This window comes from Cyprinus carpio, chromosome A24, assembly GCF_018340385.1.
Source record: "Cyprinus carpio isolate SPL01 chromosome A24, ASM1834038v1, whole genome shotgun sequence".
In the NCBI taxonomy this organism is placed as follows: Eukaryota; Metazoa; Chordata; class Actinopteri; order Cypriniformes; family Cyprinidae; genus Cyprinus; species Cyprinus carpio.
Window position 1 is genome coordinate 7,614,877 of NC_056595.1, and position 21,143 is coordinate 7,636,019.

General features: G+C 35.9%; 1 protein-coding gene across 1 annotated transcript; it reads right to left on the reverse strand.

Annotated features, from left to right (window-relative positions):
• Positions 1–2,265: 2,265 nt before the first annotated feature.
• On the reverse strand, positions 2,266–7,658 carry LOC109075473 (biogenesis of lysosome-related organelles complex 1 subunit 5-like). The gene is made up of 5 exons (XM_019091377.2): positions 7,449–7,658; positions 7,018–7,100; positions 6,683–6,812; positions 3,681–3,739; positions 2,266–2,557 (listed from the first exon to the last, which is right to left on the reverse strand). Exons 1-5 carry the CDS (start codon positions 7,468–7,470, stop codon positions 2,384–2,386), a joined length of 468 nt encoding a protein of 155 aa, XP_018946922.2. The 5' UTR covers positions 7,471–7,658; the 3' UTR covers positions 2,266–2,383.
• Positions 7,659–21,143: the final 13,485 nt, after the last annotated feature.

Sequence of the window (21,143 nt, forward strand, 5' to 3'; positions counted from 1 at the left end):
TGAATGTTGCCCCATCTGTACCTCAGTTCATACAGCCCTGTTGACTATAGGTCATGTGACACGTGAACTTGGGACACTCATCTCACTTGACCCTTCTAACAGCCCGGCACCAGGTATGGCTTGCTCAAGCAAGGTTACCTGAAGATTGTAAGAAGACAGTGAGGGAACTACCAGTTCTACCGGGACATCTTTTTGGCCCCATTGACACAAGCTCACCCACGCTACTCAAGCTCAGAGCAGCAGTTGCATCACCACAGCAGTCCACAACTTCAAATGCCACAGCAACACAGAGTGGCCGAAGAGACTCAGTCACGCCGCCTTTTTCACAGACACCATCAAGGTTCAAAGGGCAGAAACCCCAAACCCTTCAGTCAGTCAAGTCAGACAACACCTAATATACTGGGAAAATATCCGACCCCTGGGTTCTGATGACTCTAAAGAGGGGATACACTTTGCAAATGAGATGGCGGCCTCCAAAGTTTTCAGGAATTCTTCTGACAGATGTCAAAGATACAACCAGTTCAATGGCCCTTTCCATGGAAATTTGTTTGCTGTTGTTGAAAGGAGCCATAGAGAAAGTTTCCCCTCTCAGACAGAGGGATGGTTTTTACTAGACATACTTCCTTGTTCCAAAAAAGTATGGCAGATTTCAGCCAATTCAGGATCTGCGACACCAATATGTTCCTAAAGTGTCTTCCTTTTTGAATGTTACGCACAATTGATGTTCTTCGATCTGTGATGAAAGGTGACTGGTTAGTGAGTGTAGACTTGGAAGTATGCTTACTTTCACGTTCCCATTGCTCCCCACCACAGGAAGATTCTAGAGCCCCTTTCACACTGCACGTTGGTCCTGGAAAATTGCCGGATCGCCTTCTGTGTGAACGCAAACACATCCCGGAATTGATTCTGTGATCAATCCTGGGTTGGGGACCTAGTAACATTGCCGAGTTCAGTCCCGTTACGAGCTCTGTGTGAACAAAAGCCAGAACCAATGCCATAAAGGGTGTGTCATAGTGATGACGCATGTTATTGTGCAACTCTTTTACTAGGTGTTTTGAAGATCAACATTTGCGATGAAAAAATATGTGCAAACTGTAATGAAGCAGAGATCAGTTAGCTCCTCACTATCCACGCTGAAGCTGAGATTGTTCGCCAGCTTAAGTGAAAGTTAACGTGCCTAGCGTTTTCGACTCGTACATTACACGTCACATCCTGATGTCCCGTGTCATTACGGGACCTTTACGGGTTGTGTGTGAACACACAAACAGATTCCGGGAAATCACTGGAAGTGTGAATGAACCAAAATCTAACGATCCGGTAACAATTGGCGGGACACATTACCCGTGTATTATCTGGAATCTCAGTGTGAAAGGGGCTTAAGATTCAGCTTTCAGGGTCAAGTCTTTCATTTCAGAGTCCTGCAATTCAGGCTATCTCTGGCTCCTCATGATTTTACAAGATGCATGAGTGTGGCCCTGTCTCCTCCAGGGCTCCTTCAAAACGACAGCTTTATGCTGCTCGTTGGAGGATTTTCTCATCTTGGTGTGGGGATCAAGGACTTGACCCAGTTAATTTGTGCTGTGCTAAAAGTATTGAGTCATTTGAAGCATCTATTAGATGACAAGGTGGCTTCTACCTTAAAAGTTTATGTTGCTGCGATATCTACTTACCATGCCCCTTGGGGTCTCACAACCTTGTGTGTAGTTTCCTGAAGGTAGAAAGGCGTTTTAAGCCTGTTCATACACTCTGGGCCTGTACATAAACTTATACATAATTTGCATTTGTAGCCATATAGTGGTTGCGTGCTGTTGCTTTAAGTTACAGTATAAACAAATAAAATAAATACAAAAAAAGTCGTTTTTTAAGTATATGTGTATACTCATCGTTATGCTTATGTATGCTTTTATTTTAGTGCAATTGTATCAATAAACAAAATCTCCAGTCTTTCACGTGCTTCTTAAAGATCATCTTTAATTGTGAGTGTGAAGTGGAGGCGGCAGGACAGTGTTTTGCCTAGAGCGGTAGTTGAGCTTGTGCCGGCCCTGGCCCTAATACTGGCCCCTAGCCCTTATTATTTTAGTCTACCATATTTTCTTTTCAGGACATTAAGCAGTACACTTTAATCATATTTCAAAAACATTAGAAGTAATTATGAAATGAAGTAATTTTCAGTGTATTAAAGTATTAAGTGTATTAAAATGTACTTCTTTTTCACAAGGGTTGCGATGACATGAGAAGTGAGTGTAAGTGATGACAGAATTTTCATTGTGTATAATATATTTCTTTATTGTCATCATCAACAGTGTCAACTAATTGGAAAAAGGAAATAATTGGACTACATTAATATGTCATAAGTAAAACACACATAAGAGTTCATTAAGGTTCAGAAGCTGCTGTATTTGTCCAGGTCTTTTTTCATGTCATTGTATAGAGCACTGAGTCGGCCCACAGCTTTAACGTGCTCCTCATCCACCTCCTCCTTCAGCCGAGACTGCTCTTTAAGGAACTCCTTCCAGTCCTGCTTCCGCCTCTCCGCACACACCTGCAGATGTGTGTTCTGAACACACACACACATCAACATACAATATGCCAATTACTTAATATTAGCTTTCATAAGAATTTGTTTGCAATTTGACCATTAAAATGCTAAATAACTGTGTTTAGTACTCAGTGGCAATGGAATGCTACCTACTGTATACTACATAGTTTACACCTTCCATTTTTAAAATAGTTACTGAAACATTAGACAAAGATTAATACTTCAAACTGTAGAATGCTACACTGCTGTCATATGACCACATCATACTTTTTAATTCAGCAAGTGGATTTGTTTCATTTGTGATCTACACACAAATAATTTTTTTTTTACTTTTCTCTAAACTGTGCAATCTATTAGATTCAGAGAGTAAAGTGTTGAATTAAGTTATTTTATGGTAAGATTGTTATATGCTGCTTTTCTCAATAAGTAATTATTTTGGAATGCTAATGTAATATCACTAATGGCCAATTACAGTTAGTGATCAGAAAAACTGTCTATAAACTGTCTGTATAATATGCCTCATTTACTGAAATCATGTAACACCGAAACACTAGTTTGAAACAAAGGATTCACAAAGGTCTTTAAAAAAGCAACCATCATATAATAGCAAGCTAGTACAATCTTATTATTCAGTGATGTGACACTAAAATATCTCAAATTGAATTAACTAAAAAATCATCCCGTTAGGGAATCAAATACATTTATTTTGAGACTACTTAATTGGGTCACTTAAAAATAACTTAATTCCATGCTTCAAGTTACCTTAACAAATTATTTAATTACTGATTCATAATATAATTACTGATTCACATGGAACTGATGTATATGATTAAATCATGTAAATTTTAACACATTTTTTTTTTTTTTTCAGTTCAATTCATATTATAATTGCAAAAAAAAGTGTTATTTTGAATTTTTAGTTAAAATGTCTTAACATTTCTCAGTCCGACCAAAAAACGTCAAGCATAAAAATGGAAGCACAAGCAAGCAAGCACAATGTACAGTATGCATTTTATACTGCAGTATTCTAAACATAGCTACTCTATATCAGGGGTGCTCAATCCTGTTCCAGGAGACCTAACTTCCAACAAAGTTTAGCTCCTGCTCTATATAATGATGCTATTGGATTTTCCTCATGTACCTGTTCAGCCTCTAGCTCCCTCTGCTGGATCCTCTGGGCCATATGATTCCCTGCTTCAACTACAAATAGAAAAGCCAATGTCAAAACAATATTACCATCAATACACTAATCTTGCTTTTAGAACATTTAACTAAAAAAAAAAAAGGAAAGTAAGAAAGAAACCCTGTAACCACAATTGACTGGCAGGGACAGTAAATAACTAAAATTTGATCCAAACTAATTACATTTACTCATAAAAATTGTAATTATTATTATTATTATTATTTTTTGCAGTGTCTCACATTTTTGTCTAAGCCTCTTTAAATGACTCTGTTTCTTCACTGGAGCAGATTTGGAAAAAAAAAATATATATATATGTAGTTTACATCGGTTTGTTTGAATGAAAATCGGTTTTCTTTTTAACATCCACCGACGCTCCACTCAGGGCTCCCGTTGTTCCGATTGGGCTCAACCCTCCTCCGTGTGTTTGCCATAAAGACATGCTGCTGAGCAAAGTATGTTTCTCCGGAGCGCGGAGTAGAGCGGTGTGATTTTGACTGGAGCGAGGCGTGGGTTTTTTAAAAGTCAGAGCGTCGTGGTTTTCACTCGCTCCAAGAGCACTCCTCCACTGCTCCATCACGAGTACAATTCATGCCAACGGCCCGTAATATAACTGCATATTTAGCAATAATTCACATGTTAAACATATTTAGCTATATAGCTTGATACAGATGAATCTCTCAAATCAGAAGATTATAATGACGGCAATAACCGAGCGGGAAGTTATAGGCTAGTTCTCAAGGAGTTTGTCTTTTCTTTTTTACTGAATATTTCTGGGTTAAAGCATGATTTAAACAGATACAGCACATTCACACGCAATCGCTTTCGCAATAATGCATTCAAACAAATGTAATCTTACAATACTTCATCTGTATCTGATTTTGAAATCTGTAAGAAATGCATCGATCTGTCAATAAAAAAACTGACGAAAATGAACTGCTATTTTCATTACAAACAAAATTTGCACCAGCAGAAAGCAGCAATTATACCTTTTAATGCTGACAATGTTATTAGTTTGGCATGTGGTAGGAAAAAAAAGTTTGCACACAATAGCCTAAGCCACTTTGAAACTCTACTGTTATTTTATTTACTTTTTATTTTAATATAGGCTATGTTATTAACATAACATTTCAAACATCCTGAAATACTTTAGCCACGGAACGAAGGCGGAGCGGTGTAAATACTTTAGCCACGGAACGAAGGCGGAGCGGTGTGGAATGAACGCGGAGGGAAATAGTTGCCGCTCCACTCCACTAACATACTCCGCTACTGAGTGAGAGAAATGTTTTGCTCTACAAAATGAACAAGACCGCGGCAGCACAAGCACAGCATATCCGCCAAAAAGCAACCTACAGCAATGCTCATTGCACGGCTCACCAAGCTGTACTTTTGTGGCTCTCATGGCAGTAAATAATACGATGATATGATCATGCAGTCAATACAGATATTTAATAAAAAAATTTAAAACAAGCAGGGCTGTAACATAACCCATTTAAAAACGCATGCAATGTCTACACACCGGGCGTGAGTGGTGCGATCCGACAATAGAACCCAGTGATGTTGTCTAAACTGGACGCGGCGTGATGCGACACGATCCCCATCAGTAAACTGATGCTCGTTCTATTTATGACGAAATGTTCTGACACTACGTTCAGATGATTTGCAACTGTAGTGTGAGGTCAAGTTTAGACAGACTTTTAGCACAGGGGGATGCAGCAGGACAACTCTCGCGTCCAGTGTAGACACAGTTAGACAGTGTCTGCTCTATTTACAAATAATTTATATAAGAAAAAAATGACTCACTGCGTAGTTGCCAATTTTAATTTTAACAGTTCTTAACGCTGAGTGGATGATTAGATGCATGATGGGCTAGTATTAAATAAAAAAATTTAAAAATCATCTTCTCAGTTATAAATTTGACTGGTAAATAATAAATAATGAATTATATTAAAACGTGTTTTGAACAATTTCTTTGTCATTTGAATATTGTTGGGGGGGGCAAAAAAAATCGATTTAAATCGTAAATCGGATTTTTGGTGAAAAAATCGGGGATTTTTTTTTTTAGGCCATATCGCCCAGCCCTAATATATATATGTGTGTATATATATCACTACTCACCACCAGAGTGATTAGTGTTAGGGGTTAGTGAATGGGTGCCGTCAGAATGAGATTTCAAACAGCTGATAAACACATCACACTAATCCACTCGACTCCAGTCCATCAATAAACGCCTTGTGATGCAAAAAAACAAAAAAAACTAATTGTATTTGTAATAAACAAATCAATCATTAATGTTTTTTAACTTCAAACCATTTAAAATACAAGTTCATAATCCTTAATATTGCTTTCTCCATTGAAAAAGTTGTCTCGTTTGAGTCAGGAGGGAAATACACACAGATCAAACACCATTTGTAAAAAGTTCTAAACAAATAAGTCGGTGTATTTTGATGTGAGAGGACAACAGACAATGGACTTTTTCACTGGAGGAAGCGTTATTATGGACTTGTATTTTGGCCAGAAGTGACGGTTTAAATGTGTTTAATACAAACACATAGCTTTTCATTTCACAAGATGTAAATTAATTGACTGGAGTCATGTTAATTACTTGTGGATTATTGGGATATTTTTTTCAGTTGTTTTGATCCATTCACTGCAAAGGATCCAATGGTGAGCAAGTAAAGTACAGTATTTCTACATCTGTTTTGATTAAGAAACAAACTAATCTATATCTTGTATGGCCTGAGGGTGAGTAGCTAAATTTTCAGCAAATTTTCATTTTTAAGAGAAAATGAAAACTATTCCTTTAACGCATTAAAATATATTTATTTTTAACTATACTGACAAAATAGTGCAGACTTTTTATTACACAATATTTAACATTACCCAAGATGTACTCAACACAAGTTTCTTTCCTGTCTCCATGTCACGTCATCACACTCTCTACTATAAATGATGAGACTTACGTCGTGTGAGAGCATCACATAGTTTCTCATGCATACTCTCAGAGCACCGTGGCAGATCATGTTCATTTGTGTCCGACGTCATCTTATTCAGATTTTCAAGCAGACGGCATTCTCTGAAAGCACGCTTCTCCTAAGGAAACAAACATTTCTGGTATGAATTTGGCTGTTGTCAGTACGTCACAAGTCAAAGAAAATACGACTAAAATGACAATGCCACCAATGACTTATACCTAAAGAACACACAGCAGTTGACAAGTGTGGAAATTTGAATGCAACCATATATATGTTCTCAATTCATTGAAAAAGCAATTATCAAAATAAAGTTATGTAATGACCTCAAACTCCCTGATGAAGTATCTGATTTCTCCCTGCAGGACTGGCCTGTGATCAATCAGTCTGGACTGAATATCACCAACATCTGTGAAGTAACAAATACCGTGACATTAATTGAAAATCACAATTAAATAAACAAAAGGAACCAAATTAAATAAGACATATGAAGGTTTTTTTTTTTTTTTTTTTTTTTTTTTTTTTTCAATTCAGTTGTCAGTGACCTCACTCGAAAGCGTCAAGTAAAGCTAAATCGATATATTTAACTGAATATCGCTAATGGACGTTTATGCTTTGAATCACAACCATAGACAAGCACTGAAATAGGCTAGTGTAAATATTAATACACATTTAATGCTTGAATCATTTGATCTGTATTAACGGCAACGAAAGACGTCTAAAATGTCTTATACTTAACACAATTAACATAACTTACCCTTAACTATCTTTTCCATCATCACAAGATGACGGTCAATCCGACAGACCTACACGATGATATTTATTATTCTGCCAAATCTTTTCTTTCCTCAACGTCTGATGATTGAGAAATGTAAATGAGTAAAGTGAAATGTTTCTTTGCCGAATTTGACAGACAGAAGTAAGTCACATTTTTCAACTACTCACGCGCAAACAATAACAGAAAAGAACTCCAAAATAAAAGTCCCACACTGAACTTCAAAATAAAAGTGGCTATATAAATCAAAAGTCCCTTCACGTTCAGCAACAGCCTTTTTGAGGTCACATGAAATGTAAACTTCGAGGAAACCAGTGAGTTTAATTAGCAAATGTAGATTTACATCAATCTTTTTGGTGCATATTTCCTTTATTTAACAAATAGCTAATCTAAATAATTAATTTTCTTCTTTTGTAGAACATAATAGAAGATATTTTAAAGAACAGTTAGGGCCAAACAACACTGCCTTTCAATGTATAGAAAACAACAACTACATGAACAAGGGTGAGTAAATGATTTTTATTTATTTTTTTCAGTGAACTACTACTTTAATACACAATTAAAAAAAAAGGTAATCAAAAAAGGTTTATATATATATTAATAAATGATAATTAACGCCAATATCAGTACATATGTATAAATGTATAATTTAACTAGACTCTATATATCCATTTTGCTACCAGTGATGGTCCCAAAATTGCAAAGATCACAGGCCTCTCTGTTGCCCCCTGTACACTGATACACGTCTGCAGTGATAGCTCTTTATTGTTAATAACTTATACTACGTTTTGATGCTACCTTTATTATTATAATGAATATTCTAAACAAAGAGAAATGCATAGAATCTATACAACGTTTAACACTCTGCTATTTGTATAATTTCATTGGGCTTAGCTTAGGTTTTTTTTTTTTTTTTTTTTTTTTTTTTTTTTTATTTATATTGGAGTTTTTTTGTTTGATGATATTTTTTTTTTTTTTTTTTTTTTAAACACCTGAGACTGAATGTATGTACTGATATTGGCGTTAATTATTGTGATGTAGGAAGAAATTTTTTGGTTTGGTGAGAGAGTTGAGAAGTTCATTGAATTCAATACATATTCTGAAAGTATGGGAATTCTGATGCAGCCATACACTTTATAACAGTATTTTATTTATTCATTTTAATAGCAAGTGTCAGAATAAAAGGTTATATAATAAAACCAGGCCTTCTTCCAATTCCCACATGAAGTATCTGATTTCTCCCTGCAGCACTGGCCTGTGATCAATAAGTCTGGACTGCTTTCTGTTTTACAAAACAGGGTGTGGGATAATTCATCAGAACATTTTTTATTTGTATTTTTTTTTTTCCATGTTTTGCTCCTTGCCCTGTGTGTTTTTGCACTTGCAGTCTGGCCATAAATTCCAGCCTGGTCGAGCCAAGTACTTTGTAGTACACTGTAGTTTTAGGAAATTTAGCAACTGTTCTTTCTGTCATGGTATATGAGTGCTGAACATACTTATTGTTAATCATTCAATCAGCACATAAAGACATCAAATGTTCAATGTGATTTATATGTATTCTATGGATCTTTCATTGGGTTTCAAGAAAACTTTTTAAACAAGCTCACATTACATGCAGTGTTTTATCTACCTACTGTAAAAATATCTGACGCATTATTATTATTATTATTATTATTATGTGTATATTATTTTATATTAAAGCTGTCCTTTATTAAAATAAATAAATAAAATAACACAAAGGTACACTGGCACTAGATGGAGACAAAGTATTATTTTAGCTAAATCTTTTTTTTAAGCTCAGATTGAGACTGAACCTTAGCTTAGAGATAAATGACTTAAAATAACTAATGATTATCACAAACCCATTAAAAAAAATTAATGTAGTATGTTTTACAAGGAAATACTATTTCAGTCATATACATCAAAATTTCATGTTTAATTCAGTCTGATACTTGCCATTTCATTGTAATTATTTGTGAAATATAACCCCATCTGGTTATATCTCTTGTATTTAAATGTAATAATGAAGTTGTGTTAATAAGTGGAAATTTATTAAGAATTAATCAGTTGTACATTTGTGTACTGGTAACACTCTACAATAAGGTTTAATTTGTTAACATTAGTTAACTACACTAGTTAACATGAGCAAACAATGAACAATACTTAAACAGCATTTAATCATTTCAATTAATGGTTAATAAATGCTGTAAAAATCTATATTGCTTATTGTTAGATTATGTTAGGGGGAAAAAATGTTAGTTAATGCATAAAGTAATGCAAAACTAAGACCTTACTGTAAAATGTTACCAGTGTATTTATGTACACTTATGCACATCTGAAACTTCACAACTCACTTCAGAAAAGTCTAATACAGCTAAATTAATAATAATAAATGCATCATGATATTACTGATTCAGTCTAGCACTTCTGTATTTTACTTAAAATACATATTGACATACTAACAATCCCCATTTCCTTTTAAAATGCATGAATGTATTATGTGTCATTTTTATTAATATTGTGTTTTATTAAAAAAGAATATTTATATTTTCAGTAGCAAAAAAAAAAAAAGTAAGAAGAGTAGAAGTAAGAACGAGAAAATCCATTTTAATGGGCCTATAAATAGTATACTGTTTATTCAGTATTTTGAGTGTGAGAAGGGTCTGCAGACAGGACTGTTATTGCTGTAATGAGAATGTGTCTCTCAGCATCATCATCTCTATTAGAGTTAATGCTGAGCTTCATGAAACCAGCGTCAGCACACGTACGTGATCTATACATTTACAACTGTAGAGACTGACATCGGTTTCTTAATTTTTGGGGTCTGCTCTTGATCTTTTCTCAACTTTTTCTCCAGGGTCCTCATTATATATCTGGTCTGGTTTTTGACTGAGGACCATTTTTTACAAACAGCAAGGTCATGATAGTTGATCGAACAACATTTAGTAAATTGCATTTCCTGTGCTGTGTGCATTACAAACCCAGCAGAGCTCAATATGATGCCATCTGACAACATGCCATGAGCATCTGAGAGCACAGCTTTACTGTAGATATCTGTGCTAATGTTTTGAAAGCTTGAACCTTGGATTAGAGAAATTAGTGTGCAGTGTTATGACAAAATGATGTATGTAATTTGCATGAAATCATGGAAAATGTAGAAAACACTTAGGGAAAAAAGTGATCGCTGTGTTAAAAATTACTTTAATTTTTAATTTAATAAAAACTGTAAATTACATTTATATATTTTCCCAGTTTTTTGAATACATTCAACAGCTTTTTTGTTGTTGTTGTAGCCAAGACCAACATTCAGAAAAAAACACAAAAAAAACATGTTTTTGGTCAATGTATATCAGGTAAATTATATATTAAACCCCTCTGTGAATACCTTCAGAAAAGGGATAACATTGGAACGCTTGGTGTGTATAAGTTAAGATTTCTGGCTCAGTGCATGAGAAAAACTCATTTCGAGAAAATGGCCTTTAAATATATATTTTTTCCAAACTATAGACACAAAGAGATAAGGTGTTAGAAAATGAACACTTGAAAAAAAGAAAAAAAAAAATGTTTCTGCCTGTGTCTTGGCTTAAGTTTTTATCCAGACAACTGACCCTTAGGTTTAATTAAATCAATCTTTAATATTATATAACTTGCAAACATGACATATTCTAAAAAAATTATATGATTGGCCTTCACAAAAAGTGAATTGAATTATGTGCAGGCCTTGTTCAGTGTGCTGACTGTAGATGAGCTCTTGACTCCTGGAGCGGTTAGTGAACACAAAGTGTTTAGTAGGAGGTCTGAGATAAGCTTTACAAAACATACCCACCAGGGTCGACTCAAACACACACACTCACACATGATACATGTTTCCCCATCCTTGCCATCCCAGGCCATGGAGCGCACATTACCCAATGGGTATTATTATTTTACAATGAATGGCTTTCTCTCTCTCTCTCTCTTTCCTCTCATTCTCCTGTTTACTCACTCTCACTGTGTTTTATCTTCCTTTTCTTGCCGCAGAGGTGGCTGCAGGGACTCGGCAGGCCAGTGGTGGCATGGAACAGGTGGAGGAACTCTCGTGACCTGCAGCCCTGGTGTGAGCTCTCATCCTGGGGCTGACCAACCTGCCTGACTCTCTTGCTCTGCCTCTCTCTCCGTCAGTCAGATCCAACCCTGGGCAAAAGAACAGGTCACCAATCCTGGTACCGTTTTACCCCCTGAGAGTCCAGAAGCACAGAGAGGAAAACAGCCCATCACGGGCAGTGTCGGAGTTTGTCTGTGCGTTCTCTCGGGGGCTGAATGGAGTCCACTGGACCCCTCCTGAAGTCTGAGAATCAACATATGCACTTATCATCATGTGCTTTTGTGGAAACCCCGGTAACCCTGTCAGGCCTGTCTGGCGATGCTAAACTCTAAAGCTCTTTGGGTGGAATTGTTGTCTTTCACAATTAATGTTCACGGCAGAACTGAGGGCCAGAGAATATGGATGGGCGCGTGAGTGTGCGCGGACTCGTCGCTGTCACTTCCCGCTGCAGATTTGCGTCGGTGTCCAAGTCAAACTGCCGGCAACAGGCGGAGAGATGCCTGAACCTGTGGAAGCGCCGATCCCGCATCGAGCGCGCAATCGAAGTGACAGGCCGGCGGTGGAAGTGGGGACATTCTCCATGTGTGAGCAAAACAAGTCCGCTGGCAGCGGCTCCCCCCGCCACCTCTCTCCTCCCCTCTGCAGCCGTGTGTAGGAGTGCAGCGATCTCCTATGACGCTTGTGGAAGTTTTAGCGGCCTGCGGTTTCCCACGCGGGATGCCAACGGTGCCAGCGTTGGGAGCAGTGCCATGCCGGATTAGGACCTCGCTGGCTGAGTTTGATGGCAGACCTGGAAAGACAAACCCTGCCAGGCACAAACTGCTCAGCCACATGATGTCAGGAGGATGAAAAAAAAAAATCTAGCCATGCAGCGGCAGAGCGTGCAGACAGATGACACCCAGCAGGAAGCTGCAGCCAAATCTGTAAGCATCCACAATCCAGCTGGCTCGCCCTAGGGTACCTGTCTCACAGAGGAGACTCCACAACACCCTGTGAGCTGTCAAATTAACTCACAGATCTGGAAAGATGGAAACGATGTGTCCCCACACATACTCAACAGGGGCCAATATAAAGTGCTTTAATTTCTTGTTGCCTCCTCTGTTTATAAATGAAAAATATATAACATATTGAAGCGGTAAAAATAAATAAATAAATAAAAACACACATGTTCAGTAGACAGAAAGCAAACGTTCATATGAGCATCAGCGAAAGCATGTACATACACACTGCTGAAGCCTCTGGAGGTTTACAATCATTGCCCATTGCTCTGCAATCACCTAGGAAACATGTTTATGGAAAAACACACTTTTCCTATTTTGTTCAATACACTTATGCCTAGTGACCTCATTTTCATACAGTGTGTCGTAACGTTAAACAAACAAACAAACAAACAATAAAACACTATTATTATTATTATTATTATTATTATTATTATTATTATTATTATATTATTATTATCATCATTATTATTATTTTAATAAAAGACATTGCTTTAGATATAATTTTTAACCACACAAAAATCTAACTATCATATAACTAAATATATATAATAAACCAAACACAAGGCCAGTTTATATATATATATATATATATATATATATATATATATATATATATATATATATATATATATATATTATATATATATATATATATATAAATAAAAACTGTATTTTAAGTTAATACATCTGAACATTTACAAAATCTCTTTGAGGAATAAAAACAGGCCTAAAGGTGCAGTCACAGTACTGTTTTTCTGCAAACTTTTGTGGACAAAATCCAGTAATAATAAGAATCCATGCATATATATATATATATTTTAAGTAATGTTTTTGTGGAATATTTTGTGGATATATATATATATATATATATATATATATATATATATATATATATATATATAATCAATGGAGACCAGCAACTGATGGTGAACTATTCCTTTAAGTATTGCTCTGAAAGTGGAAATGTATATTTTACATTTACTTATCCCACACATCATTACTGTACTCTCAGTCTTTACCATATAGAAATTTGGCCTGTGTGTCCCTCATATTTATGGTGAATGAAACATAAGCTCATGGGTTTCCAATTAAGTGTTCCTAATCACTCATGTGAAAATTTTTCATATTAATGGAAATATACTTAAGTTGTTTGGGGATTTTTACTTGCTAGGTGAATTTGTAAAGTTTCCAATAATTGTAGCACAATTTCACATTTAATATTATGGTAACACTTATTTCACATTTAATATTATGGTAACACTTTACAATAAGGATCATTAGTTAACATTAGTTAACTACTTTTATTAACATGAACTAATGAACAATACTTCTACAGCATTTATTAATCTTAGTTAATGTTAATTTCATCATTTACTAATGCATTATTAAACTCAAAAGTTGTACTTGTTAACATTAGCAAAGATGAATAAATACTGTATTTTGTAATTATTATTCATTTTAGTTAATACATTAACTTAAAATGAACTAATGGAACCTTATTGTAAACCAATATTACTTTATATATTTTATAATTTTTTAACAATTTTACTTCAAATTAAAGTTGAATTTTTATGAATATTTTGTGAATGAATGACTAAAGAAGGTCACACACAGGCTACATTTAGGTTGACCTATATTTCAAAATTGTGGTTTTCTATGAATGTAAACACATTGCCATTGCTCTATTTTTTTTTGTTTTTTTTTTTTTGTCAGTGGCGCTTAGCTACAGAATGACTTCAGAAAAACTCATCAACAAAATGAGCAAATTCTCTTTATTTTAGTCAGTTAAGTAAAGTGAAGTAGCAAAGTAAAAGCTAAGAATGGGCAATAACACTCTTTGCCTTTGTTCACAAAAATGAGAGAAACAAATTACAGCTCAGGTTTGGGTGAGTTATCACACCTCTCTTTTGTTCTTTCATACATTTCCGACCCAAATCGTCTGTTTATTTTCAGAGAAACACTCCATGAAATTATATTAAAGACAGTAACAAAGCACATTAAGTCAGGGGCCATGTTATCAAGCACCAAAGAGAATGTCACATGTTTATCTGTGAGTGTGTGGCTGTGGCAAAAGAGTCCTGGTAGGTCACTCACAAGATGAAAGGTGAAGAATTAAAAATCACAAAGCAAAATCAATCAGTAAACAAGAATATTGCATCTTGGCTGTGTCTCGAAGCTGGATGTGGGTGAAAGTGGCTTCATAGTGCTGGTGTGTCGAGTTAGCACCATAAAATACAGCTATAACCTTTCCAATCCACAGCAAACTCATCCCAGATATCTTTGATTATGGAGCGGTACGGGCCCTTAAGGGCCACAGTGCTTCCAGTTCAAACACTTTAAGCTCAGGAATGGAAGCGTTGAGGAGAGCAGTGCAATAACAACTGTGACAATGATGAGAAAAGTTAAGGAGAGTGATGAGGAGAACAAGACATTAGGCTGCAGCGCAATAACGACAGCTTTGTCCCGCGTCCTCACGCCCTGCAGATGGGTGCAAATGTCGATTTCACGCCAGCCTCAAGCGTGTGTTTTTCAAAGGGCCAAGAATCAGCAGTTTGTCATGTGCATTTAAATATAGCCTGAAAAATTAAGCTCTACAAGGAGTCTCTAACAAGTGGATGATGGCTCATCGTATGATATGATTCCCTTGAGCTGAATGACTTAAGGGCTGAACAGAATGAAGCATCCTCAGTCATGGATCCAGACGACCCATAGGTCTTCCTCGTAGAATGGAAAGTGAACACTTCCTCTCCTGAACCCTACAGGGCTGCACATTTCTCAAGGCACTGTTGGTGTTTCTAAAATCAGATGTAACTAATGTCATAGTACGGCAATTAACAAGGAGTTATAAAAGGTTTTTTTTTTTTTTTTTTTTTTTTTCTGTTCACTGTATTGACAAGAGCAACATAGAGTAGCCCCAAAAATAATTTGGACACTTAAGTCACACTTAAAGTTTTATTGTAACAACGTAACAGTCATACCACAAAGCACATTTTCAAGCAAATTTTACAGAAATAAATCAATAGATCTATTGTTAAAAATGAAGACAAATATATATATTTGATATACACCTCTGTGTATTTTAGTACATTATGATATTATTATAATGTGCAACAATATTAAAAAATAAAAAAAAATCATACATGTATCCTCTTGACCTTGGGACCTTACTTTAACCATGCATCAAAGTTGACCGATTGATCAACCTTGAAAATTAAAGGCCTATTAAATAACCACTTTTCAAATGATTTCTTTATTTTTATTTTTAAAATACGCACCTCTCTGAGCTCCATTAAAATTAAAAAAAAAAAAAACTCCCTGCATAAAGCACATTACACACTTAATCATATTCATGTACACTTAATAATACTATTTATCCAAATTCAAATGTAAATGAATATGATAAATAAAACGGAAATTAAATATACAAGAAACACCAAATAATTAATCAGTTCAGAATATTTTTTATATAAATATATATTTATATTTTCTGAAACAATGTAAAACACGCTGCCATAATCTCAGGTGTTTTGGGTTATTGCTAAGTTGTTTCCCTTAAAGAACATAAGACACAATGTTGATAGTTGATAATAAATCCATTTCACGGAAGTCTTCTGAGCCATGATAGAGCAACCTCTAAACAATAACATATTCTTACTAAATACTATCGTGACGAAATGCACAAATATGCATGTGTGTCCTCCTGTAGCCATGGTAAGCGTGAGTCATACTTCTACCACAGTGGAGTTCCCTGTGATGGTGGTTAGTAGAAGAAATACCATGTGGTTGCAGAGAGTTGCACTGTGAAGTCATATAAAGCCCACTTCCAAATCTCTATGAAATTTCAGAACTCCAGATTTTCCTTTTAAGTAAGCAATTTAGGACTTTATACACTTTACAAGAAATTTTGCACTTTATTTGACAATTTCCACACTTACAGTGTACTAATTGTGTACTTAACTCAAGCAAGTACTGAGAAGATTACTACATGGGTTAAGTTTAGGTTTAGGTTTCAGGTTTAGTACCTACTAATTAGCCAGTTATTAAGTACACCATATGTACATGCGGAGCAAGACTGCTGGGTTTTATTTCATTTGTTGTTTTATTTATTGAAAATCATTGGCCATTAGAAACATAACCTATCCTAAATAGTTAATTATAAAAAATACAAATATTAATAAAATTATATATAAAAATCAGAGACCTACAAATAATTATATTGATAAGGTGCTTTCACTCACTCAATTAGTTCTGAGGAACCAAAAACCCTGTCTGGTCTTGAGGTAGTCTTGTTATTGAAGATCATGTGCAGGGAAGGGGTTTGATTGGTCGGAGCATGTGTTTAGTGGATGTATATGTTGAGGAAGCATTAAGAGCCACAGCCTCATGCCTGCAGACATGTATGCAGCTAGTGAGCAGTGAAGGCCATGCAACAGGGACACAGTCGTGCAGGACTAAAAGGTACATTTCTGGTTCATAAGCATGTCCTGTCAAGGTTAATCCATTAGAGACGGGCCATCTGACTGCCAGCCGATGCTGTGACCGCTGTATTTCCACTGAAAGCATCTTACACATGAGATGGGAAGATGTTCTGGTCAGCTCATTCTTTGTTCTCTAGACTTATATACAGTATGACCAATGTCTCTTTATCACTGATCTGAAGTCAGTATCAGCAACAATCTGTGTTCTTCAAACTAATGGCTGATACTGATATCTAGAGATCAAGGAAGGCAATAAAATGTAGATATAAACACTGTAAACCTGAAATTAATTTAACACTTAAATATCAAATATCAGCTGATAGCCACTACACTGGTCTGATAATAATATAGTTTCATTCCTTTTGAATTCTAAACGAGTTGAATATATATTTACAAAGCATTTCATTTAATACTTATTTAATAATCACATTTTAATATTTGTGGACATTTATATATTGATATAAAAACACATATTATTGGCTAGATTGTTAAAGGGTTAGTTCACCCAAAAATTAGACTGCGTTTTACTCCCCCGAGGCATTTTAGGTGTATATGACTTTCTTCTTTTGGACGAATCTGTTGCATTAAAAAGCGCAATAAAAAGCGCTCTTCCATAAAAATAATTGAATCGCCTGGCTCCGGGGGCTGAACAAAGGCCTTCTGTAGCGAATCGATGTGTTTTTTTAAGAAAAATATCCATATTCAAAACATAATAATCACTTGAATCTAGCTTGCACCCCCTGTTGTAAATGGAAGCGGTTCCAGGTGAATTAAGATAGAGGAGAAGTAACGCACGCAGAAATGAAAGAGAGATCAAAACAAAACAACGGTCACTAATTAGAAGTACAAAACAAGGATTTGTAAAGAAGAATGACAGAGGATTTCAATATAAGCCAAGAAGAGACTGGTTTTCCTTTGCTAAAGTAAGGACACTTCGCTTTTTTTGATCCTGTAATCAAACATTGGTTTTAACGAGACTCACTGGCATATGCGCAACGCTGACCTCATACGTCATGCTTCCATACTGCTTCTGTGTACAACTGTTGGTGTAAGCTAGATTAAAGTGATTATAACGTTTTGAATATGGATATTTTTCTTACAAAAATGCATCGATTCGCTACAGAAGACCCCCGGAGCCGTGTGAGTTACTTTTTTTTTATGGAAGGATGCTTTTTATTTCAGGTCTTTTGGACTGAATCAATGCAACACCTGCTGACTGAAATGATAGAGCTTGAAAGATCAAAGAATTTTTTTTAATATTACTCCGACTGGATTCGTCTGAAAGAACAAAGTCATATACACCTAGGATGCCTAGGGGGTGAGTTAAACGCAGACTAATTTTAACTTTTGGGTGAACTAACCCATTAAATATTTTTTTGTAAGTGAAATAAATGTTGCTTTATTTTTTATACTTAATGTAACTTAATTGCAATGAAGTAGCAATATAAATATTTTGCTTGACAACAGACACATTAGTTACATTATTAATATTATTTATAAAAAGGTTGGGTTTCAACACTTTTAACAATATTAACTCGTGTTTAATTGTTTTGTCAAATCTACATAATTTCTGCATTTCTGTGTTCATTATGGAAATATGAGAAAAAGTAAATTGTGGCTTTGAGAGAAACTCTTAATTTCACTCCGGGTTTAAATAAATTAGTCAGGAGGAATTAAAACCTGCATTATAATGAAGCACAAATTAAAAATTCACAACCGGTGTGACAAATATGCAGATTCGAATGGAAGATATGCTTATGAGATGTTATTTGAGTGTTCTCTGACCAGTGGCCATTAGGAGGGTAGCTGAGGGCACTGCACTGCCCCTGACACATGAACCCAGATAAACAACTGCAGGCTGGACTCCAGTCTATCAGCCTTATGCCTCTGGAGCTCATATAAAGTCTTTGTCATGCCATTTCAGCTGGAATTACTTTTAGTATCACTTCTCACAGCACCCCGGAGACATCCTATCAGAAGACATTAACACAGGAGGTCTAGCTAAAGTTCCCTGGCAAGACCTGTGGGACAAAGGGGGCAACCAGAGGAGATGGTGTATAGAGGAGATAATATACCCTCTTGTTTGTGAAGATATCTGAGAAGATGTACAAATTCAACAGTATTTTTTTTTTCCTTACTGTAAATTGAGCCCTAATATCAGGTCTTCCTCTTTGATTTGTTCAGTTGCAACAGTAGAAATTATGTAAATGGGGGCTACAAGTCGCCACTTGTGCAAACACCACGTTAAAATGCATTAATATTATTTTTAAAAACCAAATTATTCCAAAATTACAGAGCTCTCTGCAAAACATGAAGACAATAAAATAGATATCATGGCCACTAATTAAGGATTCATTCACATGACTCATTAATTTGTGGCTACATTTTAATTAGTTCTCTCATTTTAATTAAGTTCAATCATAGCCACAGTTTACCTAAAACAAGGAAACATATTAATATGTTGTGAAAATATTTATAATGAATGAACCTATGTCATGTGTGGGGTTTCATGCAAAAGACCCCCATACTGCTCAAGGGAATATTCAGACCCCTCCCAATCGGTGTAACAAATTTTACAACATTCCTCCAAACATTGTCAACTCCTATGATAGAGGAAATATTTTGATAATAAAAACAATACAGACTACACAACAAATATAGCTGCAAACAGCAATTATGGGGCCAAAGCACGGAAGTAACGTGTACAACCCCATAAACAACAAAAGTACAAATATAGATTAAAGGTTTATTAGCAGAGTTGATCCACAACTGCAGATCATGTAAAGATGGGGATGATTGTATTCTGAGGAATAACTGATATGTATTTTTTCTTTGCCAGTATGTTGTTCCTAAATTGCATAGAAAATCCCAGGGCTTCATCAAAATATATAAAACATATACATATAGCCTTGTTTGCCTTCAAATTTGTTCATGTGTTTCCTGGGAAATTTGGCATGGTAGTTGTTCCTCAATATGCATGTGTCAGATCTCACAGAACATGTAACTTTACAGTTCTAGGGGCTGCTATAGACTCCCTTACTAAAGATCAGCTACAATAGATGCCTACGCTCCTTCTATGCATGGCCCATAATCTCTCAAGATCCAGGAGGTCATTTTCATGTCTTTAACCCCCACCCCCAAACTTCTGGTACCCTTAAACCAAATCCATAACCCCTTAAATGAAAGTCTCAAAGCACACATGGTGCACAAGGCCCACATATCTCTCTCAGGACTATGTTTTGTGCAGCTGGGATGGTTTCATTCAGCAGAGTCTATTTCCGGAAAATTCTGTCATCCGTGTCAGTGTTAAGGTGCCATCACGGTGCCTGGGGTCACACACATGTACTTTAGCACCTTTTAAATCAGACGCCTTCTGTGATTGCTGAAGTGAGCAGGGAGCATCTCAAAGACTCTGTGCACAGACCCACACCTGCGATCCTTCCGTTTTATTGCAAGACCATTCTTATACATAGGTAAGAGGGTAATGCAAAAGCAATGCTCGAGATAAGACGCTCCTCTCTTTCTTAATCATTGTGTATTTCCATCACTAAGATTGACAGGCCTTTGATGTTAGTGTTTAGCTCAGAATACCGCGTTCCACTATAATATGCATAGCTGTATCTGTAAAACGCTTTTGCCTCTGAGACATATTAATTCGATTCACAAATGCTTTTGACACTTACACTGCCTCAAGTAGAGCATTTCCACCTAAATTTGCTTCTCGCTGTTCTAAAGTAAAGCTATTAATTGTGTGTGGATGCGTTACCACTGCGTAAATTTTTTGCTTCAGTCATGTAATTGCAGTAGACAATCAGATGCCTGTTTTATGGGCGCATGGTAGAACTGTCACTTCCTGTTGGTTGCAGATAACACGGGAGCTGTCACAACTACTTACCCTGCGTTAATGCGCCCCACGCAGTGCTGATAGTTTCATTGAATCAATCAGGGTCTTCTGTTTACCCAGCTTCACATCTCACTTGGCATGCAGCTCTTTATCTTGTTAACAAGACATAATGAACAGTTGGTAAAAACTTCAGGCACTTCAGAGGACATGATGCAAACAAAATGTGAATACAGCCTGGCAAAGTCAATTTGTATCTGTCTATCCATTGTG

Coding starts and splice junctions, on each gene's coding strand:
- LOC109075473 (XM_019091377.2), bottom strand. CDS start 7,470: ATGATGGAAAAGATAGTTAAGG. Junction 3,740..6,682: donor ATGTGATGCTCTCACACGAC/GTAAGTCTCATC, acceptor TTCTATTTGTAG/TTGAAGCAGGGAATCATATG. Junction 2,558..3,680: donor GGGAGCTAGAGGCTGAACAG/GTACATGAGGAA, acceptor GTGTGTGTTCAG/AACACACATCTGCAGGTGTG.